At 40.1% G+C, this 12,075-nt stretch overlaps 1 protein-coding gene across 1 annotated transcript; it reads left to right on the top strand.

Moving 5' to 3' along the window:
• The first annotated feature begins 5,152 nt into the window (after positions 1-5,152).
• On the top strand, positions 5,153-12,019 carry rgs7bpa (regulator of G protein signaling 7 binding protein a). The gene is made up of 6 exons (XM_041042422.1): positions 5,153-5,302; positions 6,305-6,471; positions 9,726-9,856; positions 10,011-10,155; positions 10,539-10,609; positions 10,817-12,019. The coding sequence occupies exons 1-6, from the start codon at positions 5,153-5,155 to the stop codon at positions 10,906-10,908; spliced, it is 756 nt and encodes a 251-aa protein (XP_040898356.1). The 3' UTR covers positions 10,909-12,019.
• Positions 12,020-12,075: the final 56 nt, after the last annotated feature.

The following is a 12,075-nucleotide window of genomic DNA, read 5'->3' as shown; positions in this document are numbered from 1 at the left end:
TGCGCTGTGTGTTTGGATGTGTACTTCAGCCCGTACATGTGTCACCCCTGCAACCACATCTTCTGTGAACCCTGTCTGAGGACGCTGGCAAAGAACAGCCCCACCAACACCCCCTGCCCCCTGTGCAGAACAATCATCACACATGTCTTCTTCCAGAAGGGTGAGCTAATGGCCAAAAAACACTTGCTGTACTAAACACATGATCTGAAATACTTGTCACCTCTATTCATGACTCTACTCAGTATTCTAGGTTGAGTTATATGAGAGAGATAAAATGACAAACATTTGCCAGTAAATTGTGTATTTTAAAATATAATCATCATGACTCACTAACAGTCCGTTTCACAAAGACACAGAATTACATGTATATTTGCAGCTATATGTGTATTCTTATGTTTGTTGGTTGTTACACAGATGACATCTAAGCTGCAGAGTGTTCAGAGGGCCCAGCTGCAGATGTCCCATAGGGAGCAGAGTAGACCTTTAGTTCAGCTCTGACCAGATGAGTCACCCAGACCGAGAAGACAAAATCAGACACAATCTGAACACTTTTATTTAGTGCTTCCTGCTAGAAATAAGGAGTGCTATTTCTGGAAAATGCATTGCAATATAATAAGAGCTGATTATTTTTTCTTTTTCTTTTATTTTAACCTGTGAAAAATGAAACCCTAATGCTGTGTGTAATGCTTTTACACCACAATGTCTTTTTGCACCTATATGCTCTCTGCTCTGACATACATATTTTATATAACCTCATGATCACTGCACACTGATTACATAGGACATAGTCTGAATTGGACAAATCCATGAATAAGTAATTAACTTCTGTGATTCACGTTGGCCTACTTCTGGATGTATGTAGGAGAAAGTGAGTGGCAGGGACACTGCTGTGGCCATAAAAAGGCAGAGTGGCCATGGTTATGAGGACTGCAGACACACTAAGGACTCTTGTTAGTGATTAGGTGACAAGGATTGTAGATTAGATTCTTGTGTTGATTACCAAAGCCAAGGTCACACTGAAACAGAACAAGGAGAAATGAGAGAGTCTAGTGATGCTGCATCTGCTGCCTTTTTTTTCCAATTGAATAAATCAAACATTTTCTATCCAGGCTATCAAGAAGTGGAGGTGTGAGTAAGATCTTGGCTTTTGATAATATTAAGTATGTCTCTTTGTCATTCTTATAGAACTGAACCAAACAGCAAGAACATTCTTCCCAAAGGAATACCTCTCCCGGAAACAGAATTTTCAGAAAGCAAGCTGTGCAAAGTGGCCTCTCCCGAGTTGCAGAAAACTCTTCCGTATCTTTGGAGGCAAGTTTTTAATTCCCCATACATGGAAACTCTCACGGTTCAAGATTAGTTAACTGGATGAGACAGTTGCTTGATTAAGCAGTGATTTACTGAACCCCAAATTTGGTATCTTACCTATGTAAAACCACAGATATTGTCCTTCTAATTAAAGTAATATAAAATCCAAAATCTTTAAGTACAAATATTCAGGGGTAACAATTGTGACTTTCAGCAAGAAAGGGCTAAACATATTATACTTAGGCTGAGTGTCACAGCTTTGAAGGAGGCAATACCACAACATGGAATAACTGTATGAAGACATAATTTGGAAAAATAATGTTTTTTTGAAATATACAGAGCTGACGGGTGCACAGTGGGTGTAGACGGAGACATTTTTGTTTGACATTTTGTTAAAATTCTGAGGTTTTGAGTCCAGGTTCCCTCAGCAGAATCGCACCCACCTAAGAAATGTTTGACTTGCCAACAACCAAACTAAAATAAATCACATGCTTTCACACTTTATTTGTTCATAGAATATAAATAATAGTTTCTGTACATGTTATCCTCCAACATTACCATCTGCATGTTGTTTCACAGCCTTTTCTATAGTGTCAAGTGTGCAATCATATGGAGAACAGCCAAATTTCATTAATTTTGGGTATAGTGTCATTTTAATGAAAAGCACAAGATGAAATGCCTCATTTATCACCCAAACCAGGTTTCCAGAGGCAGTCCAGTCCCATTGCTAGACGCCAGTTCCCCCATGGAGGAAGCTACCGACTGGATGCTATGGACTTTGAGGACGACTCTCGAGGCTGGCGCTTTGACATGGACATGGTCATAATCTACATCTACTCAGTAAACTGGGTTATCGGCTTCTTCATATTCTGCTTCCTTTGCTACCTCTTCTTCCCTTCTTTCTGACAGTCCTGGGAATAATGATGGAGCAACACAGAAAGACGAAAGGTCGAAGACAGGTATGAGGGTAAAGTAAGGAATTTAAGATGAAGCGGAGGCCAGGCAAGTACATATGGATTATATATAGGGGAAAGGAGAAACTGAACTGTAAAGCTTAATGAGAAGACAGTAAGTGAATTTTATGCAGGTGGGATGGTGTGGTGGAGGGAAAACAACAGTGTGCCAGCTTGTTGTTTCTCATTAATAATAATGATTGAAATGGGGAAATGGTGTAGGGGATGTTTGGGAATCCAGTGTTCTCTGTTTCCACATGATGCACATGTAATGTGAGTTGCACAACATGCCCTGTGGATGGGAGGTAATATAACAACTCCCAAGTTATAGTGTTTCACTTTCAGAGAGATTTTGAAGATTACTATAGTGATTGTTTATACCTTTGCCCAATATAACATTTCAGTAGCATCACAGGTACAGAATATTCTCATGATAATAATGTAATGTAAATTATAGTTCAATAGAAATTACTGCAACTAAACCACAGTAAAACTGGAAAAACAAAGGAATAACATGAGTGAGCACTTTCTGGGTGGATTTTCATGTTAATGCAACATCAGAAAACTTGATTCAATGGATGACTCGCTCTTTGCCAGTTTACACCAATTGTTTATGGTTTTCTGATGTTTTTCCAGTTTGCTGCCATACAACAGATCCTTTGAACTAAACCCTTTTCAATTTGGCACTTGAATTATACTAAAAAGTATGTGTTTTTTTCAGTGAGAATTAATTTTGTGTTTACTTTGTTCCTAAGCACCCCCTGGAGGTAATAAATGTATGGTTTTATTAAGTGAATGGAATTTATAGCAAGTAATTTTTACACAGAAACACATACATACAGGTATGTAGGTGTGGCTTTGTAAATCTTCCATTTGTGAGAACGAAATCATCCTCTGGTCCAAATAAATGACTTATTCCTGAGGTATTTCAAGTTTTTTTTAAGATGGTGAATTGTTTCAAGTAAGTATTATGAAATAATTTGTAAACGAATACAACTGTAATAATCAGTTATTGCTTATATTTTTCTTCCCTATGTTTAAACATAGTATAAAGGTATACTATAAAGTGTTTGGTGTGTGGTGTGTGTGTGTGTGTGTGTTTCCAGTTCAACCACAAGGGGCCCTTGGTGGAATGACCTCAGCCTATGAAAGTGTCACCCCTGTGGTAGGAAAGTACCCGGAGCTGGTGCAGAGCTTGTGCAGAACATAAGCAGTCCCAGCTGGATATATCTGGGCTTAATCTATGGGAAGCACAGGTGGTGGTTATTCCTTTGCTGGACTCTCCAGTATGTCCAACTCCATGCCCAAGACATGAAGAAGGAAGACATAAAAAAGACATAAAATAATGGTGTAAGTTTCCCATTTTCCTGTGCCATTCTGTGCTGTATGTGTCTCTATATGTTAATAAGATGCTGCTGTGTTTCTCTGTGGGTGTATGTCTAAAACACATACATAGATGGATTTTTAAAGTCTTTTTTTTGTTCACAATTGAATAATAATGTAGGTTTAGAAAGAGCACTCGCCATACACTGAAATGGACTCTTAATTTATTCAGAATATATACCACATACTTTCCTCCCTGTGGTTGTGGAAAGCAAGGAAGGGCAAATAGTCACCACTGAAAGCTGCCAGTGATTTCAGGCACACATTTGAAGCATGATGGTGTCAGGCCTTTTCAAATTTACCATAAAACACTTTTACCGTAAACAACCTCAAATATTTTTAGATCACTGTGAACTCTAAGAAAGTAAGAAAGGATAAACATACCATACTAATATTGCTGTATAGATAGGGTCGGAGAAAAAATATGATAAAACACACTTTAAGCCTGAATAAAATGGGCTTGTATACAAGTACTATAAATATGCCATGTAGATGCGTACAGTTGGGTCAGTGATCAATACTGAAGTTTTAACTGTCAAGTCTGTACTATAATATTGAATTAATTTCATTGTATTTCTTTACTGGGTGGAGACAAAGTGGTCAGTAGCCTGAATTTCAGACGTTTAAGAGCTCATATACAGCTCAGGGCGGGGGTCTGACTTGATGGGCCCTATTAGTATTCCGTCCTTTGGGTGCGCAGTGTTTCCAGCCACAGAGCCACGTCAGGCCTGTGGCAACTGCTCGTCTTCTGCTGCCTCTCCAAGGTTAGAGATAGGCCCGCCCGACCAGCTGGAAACACTCGAAGAAACAGAAGCTGGGAGCCTAATTGAGACCGCGATACCAGGAATTACGTTTTTTTTTTTAACGGTCAGCTTTCCTCCGGCACAGAGGCTTAACGTGTCTCCTGTACGCTGTGAAATCGTCAGCGGGGACATCGGCAGTGTTATTTCGTCTCTGTAAGGGGGTTGTGCAGCTGAGAAAAGATCGTTATCGCCCGTCTTATTTGTGCTTAATGGAAACGCGCAATCATAAAAAATGGTTGCATTTGGAGAATATCCGTGAATGCGATCGTCTCCTTCCAACATCGGTGCGTCAGAGAAGACACCTCAGCTAGCTGGACTCCGAGTTGGGTGTGAAGTCTTCACTGTTCACCCGTGTGCTGCTGGAGTGAAGGTGACTTGCGCCCCGTCGCAGTCAAGGCAATGCGGAGAGGAGTCGCAGGCGCTCATCCGGTACTTTTCCTGCGCTCTGAGGCTCGTCAGGGAATATATTTGCTCCCTCTCCCACACTAGAGAGGAAGAACGTGAGAGATAGAGCAATAACAATAATCGAGGTTCAGCCCAGGCAGTAGTTGGAGAAAGGTGAATTAGGCATAAACGGAGGAGAGAATAAGGTGAACAGTAAGGTGCGGGTGGTAAGGCAGAAAGAGAGAAAGTGGTGGAGTTTGGGGGGTGGGATAAGATAAAACCGTTCTGTATTAGGGCCGTTTTATTAGTGGATGTGTATGCATGAGTTCTGCATCGAATGGGCGCAAAAACCGCCCCAGATCCGCCGGGAACATCTTCCAGATCGGCAAGCCTCCTTACCGAGACCCACAAAGGAGGGAGAGCACCGAAAGTACCCGCAAAGCCCAGCGCGCCGTGGCCGACTGCAGAATGGTAGGTTTGCGACACGTCAGTGCCTGCATGGTGCCTCTGATAAGGAGTGCTGTGTTATTATCCCAACCTTTCTTTGTTCTAGGATGTTCGGCTATCCCATGGATGCAGGATGCGACAGCTGCTAATAGCCGCAAAAAAAAAAAAAAAAAAAACTGTAACCCGGTGTGGGAGCCTAAAAATAGCTATATGCATTTGCATTAGTTTGTCGCCAGTGAAGACAAACAGATCATCTCGGTGTGCAGATTGACTGTGTGATTTGCATTTGGAGTGTGGAAAGCTGCTGGTGATCTGGGCTGATTTCAAAAATGCCTGAATTGCAAGATTATCCACGGAGGTATTCGTGATCGTGGCACAGATGCCCTGTGTTTTGACAGATGCTGGCAGGAATGATCATATGTATAGCCTGCTTCACCCTTTCATACATCAGTGAGTGTCATGGAAACTCGCGGGATGCTATGCAGGAGTTGCACAAAATGAACGAAATATTTGTGCTCCGATCTCAAGATCTGAGGCTGTGCAAACAACCAAAGTTAGCATAATGGGATCCCCCCCCCCCAATGAAAAATCAATTCATTTACTCTGACTTTGCGGACTGTTTAATGGCAATACTTCACGTTTTGCTTAATCACATGTTTCTCTCAGACATCAATGGGCTTTTGTGACCGCATATGTGCAAGGTTGCAATTTTTGAAATAGTACTTCTGTTGAAGCATACCACCATGTACATGCACTAGCAGATTATTTGTCCCTAGTGTGGAAAAAAAAAGAAAAAAGAATAGCAAGGGAGTGCTGCTCAGCATTTCCTTCTTGGCTGACACGTTTTCATGTTGACAAGTCAATATGTATGTAGGCTAAGGATAAAAGCTTTTCTACTGCAATGACCAGAAATGGGAACCACATTCAAGCAAAAAGTTGTTTTTATATTTGCATAGTGCTTACATGACTAGGTTATTTGAGCAATCACTGATTTTTGTGTGATTTTATCATCTCATTGCAACACAGATCGTCCAAGAATTCAATACACTTGTGGCCCTGTACCGTGAACTGGTCATCTCCATTGGAGAAATCACTGTCGACTGTCCTTCTTTACGGGCCGAAATGCTGAAGACCCGAACCAAAGGCTGCGAAATGGCGAGAGCGGCACACCACAGTCTCTCCTTGATATCGGGGTGAGTTGGCACAGACGCTGTCCATGGTGCTGAAAATCATTGCCTCGTAAAGAACTGTCCACGGAGCTGGAAGTGTAAACCGCTGGGGCGCTCTGCAACACTGCTGCGCCTAAAGTTGTAAAGCACCTAATTTTACCAAAGTACATATCTAATTTGCATAAGCATCCCCACATGTAAATTTAAGCCTGCTCGTCTACACTTCAAAGAAATCATCCAAGTGTCTGCTCCATTAGTGTGACACTAGTGAGTTTGAAGTGGGGAAAGAGTTTGGGAAAACAGAACATGAGATCAGCTTATGAAAACCATGATATCTCTAATTGCTGTGGAGACAGCTTTACCAGGAAGCATTCACAACAACAAACTGTAACTGACCACTGCCCATTAGCTGGTCCTACACCGTTAATGCATAAAGTGGAATGGAAGTGGCATGCATCCCAGGACAAATAGCTGCGATAATAGTATAATAGTATCAATAATGTGCAGCCAGTGACTTTTGGATTGTTGCTTTTAATGTTTTGTGAGAGTTTCTCTGTGCCTGTGTGTGTGTTTGTGTGTGTGTTTTGTGGGTTTATTCTCTGTCATGGATATTTGAACATTTAGATACTGGCATAATTCAACACTGCAGTAACAAAGGATGTTGTTTTCCAACATGCAGAATGTTGATAAGAATCTGAATCCACGGGTATTTCTGTCATCTATAACAATATGTTGCATAATGAAACAGTCAATGCAAAGTGATTAGATTTGAAGTTGTTTCGCCGTTTTCTCGGTCAGAGTGTTTTCATGCTGAAATGCGCTACAAGTGGTTTGTTTATGATAAACGTTTTTGGTTAAAGATGTGGGAAAAACAACAATGATAGCAACATGACATGTCTGTTGACTTTGTCTGCACTCTCTGTTGAGCGCAGCATCTCCTCTACGCTGGTGCCAGTGGAAGAAGGGCAAAGTGTGGCTTGGGATTTGAAGGTCCTCAGTGAGGCTGAGATGCCAGCTGACTTGGCACCCTCAAACTTACTTAAATAACAGTCGGACAGAGTGAAGCCGGTAGTGAGAGAGATTTGGAGGATGTCTGCAGTGCTAGTTGCGTGCCAAAGCCCAGGCACTGTTGGAACAATAACAGCCTCAGGTTTGCTCTAGCTATGGCCCATATCCCTCCTTCTAAAAGGCATGTGTTAACTATTTGCTGGAGACCTGTGAAATCATTTAATGCTCCTTTCCCACTAATCATTTTTTACAAGAATGAGTTTAAAATGTATTAGGCTGTACTCTGCTCTGCTCTGTAACCCATTTCCTGGCTCAATAATTAATCCACTTTCTATATCTTGCAGTCATTTAAGAATGCACATCCTTCACTGTCTGTTACATGCATGACAAATCTTTACATTCATCTTTACTTTTAATGTATGGAGGCTTTGAACAGCATGTGCGTGACACACTCATATGGTTAGCCAGTAAATATGTCTACTGCATGTTTCCTGTCATGCAGACGCATGAATCATACTACATCCATTGAAAAGGGCCATCTCAATTTTTTTTTTTACATAATGAAGCTTTAATAACATCTTTTAAGTCTTTAGTTAAACAGTGCAGTCTACTGTTCAGAGCGTTTATGCTCTGCATATTTCTTTATCCAATATATGACTCGTAATTATACACCTAGATACACTTATACCTGGCCCTTCAAGACAATGAGTACTATCCATTATGGTCCTGTGCTTGAATTTGCGACTGCTGCTGCTATAGAAATAGATAGACTATACACCAGCTTTAGAGAAAACTCTTCCCAGCAATATCAGCACCAACATTGTTGTCATAATTATCACCAGCACATACTCTAAACCTCCTTTTCTAAAAGCTCTACAGGCCATTTCAATGTCTGTCTCCACTACTAGAGACACAGAGCTTGAATTAGACAGCACAAATCATTCCCCTTTAATCAAATAAAGCCAGTGTGTCTGAATGGTTTGAGTGATCCGGGGTCTCTCCAATGTGCTAGAGGAAAGCTGATAAGCAGGATAGCATTGATGACAGCTGTGCTTTAGCAACAGTACTGTAGAAGGCAGCACTGTGACAAAACAAGGATGGGAAGGAGAAGCTTGCTGTTGGAAGAGGGGAATGCAACAGCATGATTTGTGTGAGAAATATTTGTACCAGGTGCAAGTTTCACACCTTTCATCGTTGTCACTTTCCCATGTGATATCACACCCACTGAATATCACCTGCTGTAGTTTCCCCTTGAACACCAGATTTATATGGTTGTGAAGCTACTGCAGTGTCTCATAAAAGCAAGTGATCAGCTTAGGGTAAAATAAATAATACTCAGATGGAGATGGAGATTTTTCTGGTGCATTTCATTTTTATTTTCTCAGTTTAAACCAACTAAATAAATGAACACCCTGCACACACAGTAAGACGTAATCAAGAGAAATGCAGTGAATATTAATTTTGACCTTGATATTAACAGAAACAAGTTTATAAAAGCAGGTCACTCTTATTTACTCATCATTAATGCAAACTCCACAGCTTCTCATCTGAAAGTTTTCATTTGTTAAAGGTAAACTTTTTATGTGTATTTGAGTTCTCTACCTCTTCTGACATTTGCTGATGCTATCATGGATTTGTGGTTATTGCGCAGGTTATTGATCATATCAATGGAAAAACAAGCAGGCAAATCTAACAGTATTACCAAGACAAATTTTTAAAAGTTAAGACATCTCAAAATAAAAGCATGTTAGTGACATTTGTGGCTGTTTATGACATGAGACAGAAGATGTGCATGATTGTATTCCTCCAACACATACTGGATTCATGCTTTGGCAGCTAAAACCACAATAACTTTTCTAAACAAGATAAAATTAACTTATCATTTAATCAAGTAATTATCATGTCATGGGGATCTGTGGCACAATATTAAAGGAATTACTAAGTTTGGTGATTTTTTTAACTAGTATTTACTAGACTATCATTTACTATATTATTGTTTTTTCTGGACATTTTCCTTTTTTTATTTCACTGCACGCAGTTTGTAAAGATGTATGAACATTAATCTAAGTCCTTTTAGGGGAGCTGCTGCCAGTTTAAGGTTTAGGGTAAGCACATACGCATCAGTGAGGCTAAACTCATCAGTCAACCACTGTTAAGCTGTACACAGAGACACAAAGAGGCTACCTATGAATTTCCCCTTTTCTGGGTAACAAAAAGCTAAACATTTTCCAAATTTTGTAACTTTAATTTGTATCCATGTGCCATTTCAGGCCAGAGGACGGGGAGATCCACCCTGAGATCTGTAGGCTCTTCATCCAGCTGCAGTGCTGTCTGGAGATGTACATCACTGAGATGCTCAAATCTGTCTGCTTGCTGGGCTCCCTGCAGCTCCACAGGAAAGGTTAATACATGAAGAAGTCTCACTGCAATTATAGCTTTTAACAAGCTTCACTATACAGTTTGTGTGCATATGTGTGTGTATAGCTGTGAGTATACATGTTTTGATGAATGCAGTAGTGACATGTTTAAGACTACCTACTCTCTGCGTGTTTTAGGTAAAGATTCCTGTGGCCCTCCCGGGGTCGACAGTAAGCTTGAGGAGAGCTCAGACATCCCCATCCTGGAGGACACCTCTTCCTCCCCCACTGACTGTCCTCAGCTCTGCTGGCTGGTGGCCACTGACATAGAAAACATAGAAAAGTAGGTGAACAAAAATGTGTGCGGTGTGCATTTTGTTCCTCTGTCTGTGAGTGAGTGTTGTTTATTTGTGTGTGTTTATTAAATTTTAAAATGAGTTTTTACTTGTGATGCTGCTGTATAGTTTGGCTTCTTACAAACTACTTTAAAAATACATTGCATACTGGTGCTTCACATAGGTGCTGAAATTAGACAGTAATGCATTGTACTGTGCAATATACATTATATTTTAATATATATTTTTAGACAATATTGCAAAAATAGGTCAAGTGCTTAAAGCTAAATTTGCTAAAGTTGTTGGCCTGGGAATATGTGTTTTTCTGTATGTTTGTGTGTCTGTCAGTGACACTTACACTGCATAAGTGCCCTCATTTACGCTATTGTAGAGACATGAGGGAGATGAAGAACCTTCTCAGTAAACTCAGGGAGACAATGCCTTTACCACTGAAGAACCAAGGTAAGCTAGAAGCCAAATACATTCTTTACCTTTACCTTCACCTTCTTACACACACACCTTCTTCCCACACACACCTCAACTCCACAGAGCAGTGACAATTTCAAAATCTTTTATAGTTTATAGTTATTGGGATAAAACACTGTTTCATAGCTAAAACTTGCAAAATTGTCTGATTTGGCAGTGGTGTGTGTGTGTTCTTGTGCCCAGATGACAGCAGTTTGCTTAACCTGACTCCCTACCCACTGGTCCGACAGAGGAAGAGGCGGTTCTTTGGGCTCTGTTGCCTGGTAACCAGCTAAGGGCCCCGCCTTCGTGGGTAGGAGGCGGCAACAAAGACAACATTACCCACTGTCCTTCACCACTTGTGTCTCCCACCAATCTATTACTGCCATTTTCAAATAAATTGTCTCTTTCTCTTTTTTTTAAAGGCTGCCCATTTTATAATTTTATTTTGTAATACAAAGAAGAATTGTAACTGCAATGTAATGAAAACAAAAGTCATGAACATATATTTTAAGATATTTTGCAACAGATTTTCCCTTTTTTTGGTAAATGAAGTCAGATATTTGCTTGTCCAATGTAAAAGAGAATGAGAGGCCATTTGAAATAATGTCAATGTTCAATCACTTCCACAAGCCTGAGTGAATGAAGTGAGGATTCATGTTAAAAAAAGGGAATATAATTGTTTGTTTTTGTCAGAAATAATGTGATAATCTATGAATAGATGCCATCTGAATATTTGAGGATGGAACTTGCAAAGACAAAGTTATTCCTTCGTCTGTCTAAGCTGAGATGACAGGTTTGTGCAGAGTAAGTTTGTTGTGTATTACAGTCTCCGTTTTCTGTTTCTTGCTGTTTTTTCTTCTTAATGTACTTAATTTAGTCTTCCATAAATCAAGAACCTGTACCCAACTTTAGCTTTCCAGCTTCAAAATGGAATATATGATACAATACTCAAAACAAAAACTTCTTTGCACACAATATCTATCTATAAATTGAGACATTAGACTTGTATATACACATACTCTTTACGCAATGCTCTCTGAATTATTTTCAAAGTTAGCGTTGGTTAGCAAAGAATCTGCTGGTTTGTCTGAGCAGGGAGGGTCTCCCGCTGTCTGAAGAAGTCAGTGCACACAGAGGGCAGGCAGCATGGGTCTTGCTTATTAATGATAGTGATCAATGTGTAGGGCACGGTGACGGTACAGTAGTCAAAGCTGATATAGGTCATTTTACATTGTTAATAAAACTTTTGTTATTGAAACTAATCAAGGTTTCCCTTTGATTTTCTTACATGTAAGCTCTTAAAATGTCCACTGGATGGAGACAAACCATCAAAAGACACACAACTTCTCTCACATATGTTGGTGTTTGGGATCTACAAGAAATTAAACTAGAGAAAATATTTCTATCTGGGAGGGGGACAAAAACAGACATGTACTAGTGATGCAGAAAGATAGAGAGTG

This window comes from Toxotes jaculatrix, chromosome 7 (assembly GCF_017976425.1).
Source record: "Toxotes jaculatrix isolate fToxJac2 chromosome 7, fToxJac2.pri, whole genome shotgun sequence".
Taxonomy (NCBI): Eukaryota; Metazoa; Chordata; class Actinopteri; family Toxotidae; genus Toxotes; species Toxotes jaculatrix.
Note: the sequence above shows the minus strand (reverse complement) of the source record. Positions and strands in the feature narration are given on the sequence as shown.

Coding starts and splice junctions, on each gene's coding strand:
- rgs7bpa (XM_041042422.1), top strand. CDS start 5,153: ATGAGTTCTGCATCGAATGGGCGCAAAAACCGCCCCAGATCCGCCGGG. Junction 6,472..9,725: donor AGTCTCTCCTTGATATCGGG/GTGAGTTGGCAC, acceptor GTGCCATTTCAG/GCCAGAGGACGGGGAGATCC. Junction 10,610..10,816: donor TTTACCACTGAAGAACCAAG/GTAAGCTAGAAG, acceptor TCTTGTGCCCAG/ATGACAGCAGTTTGCTTAAC.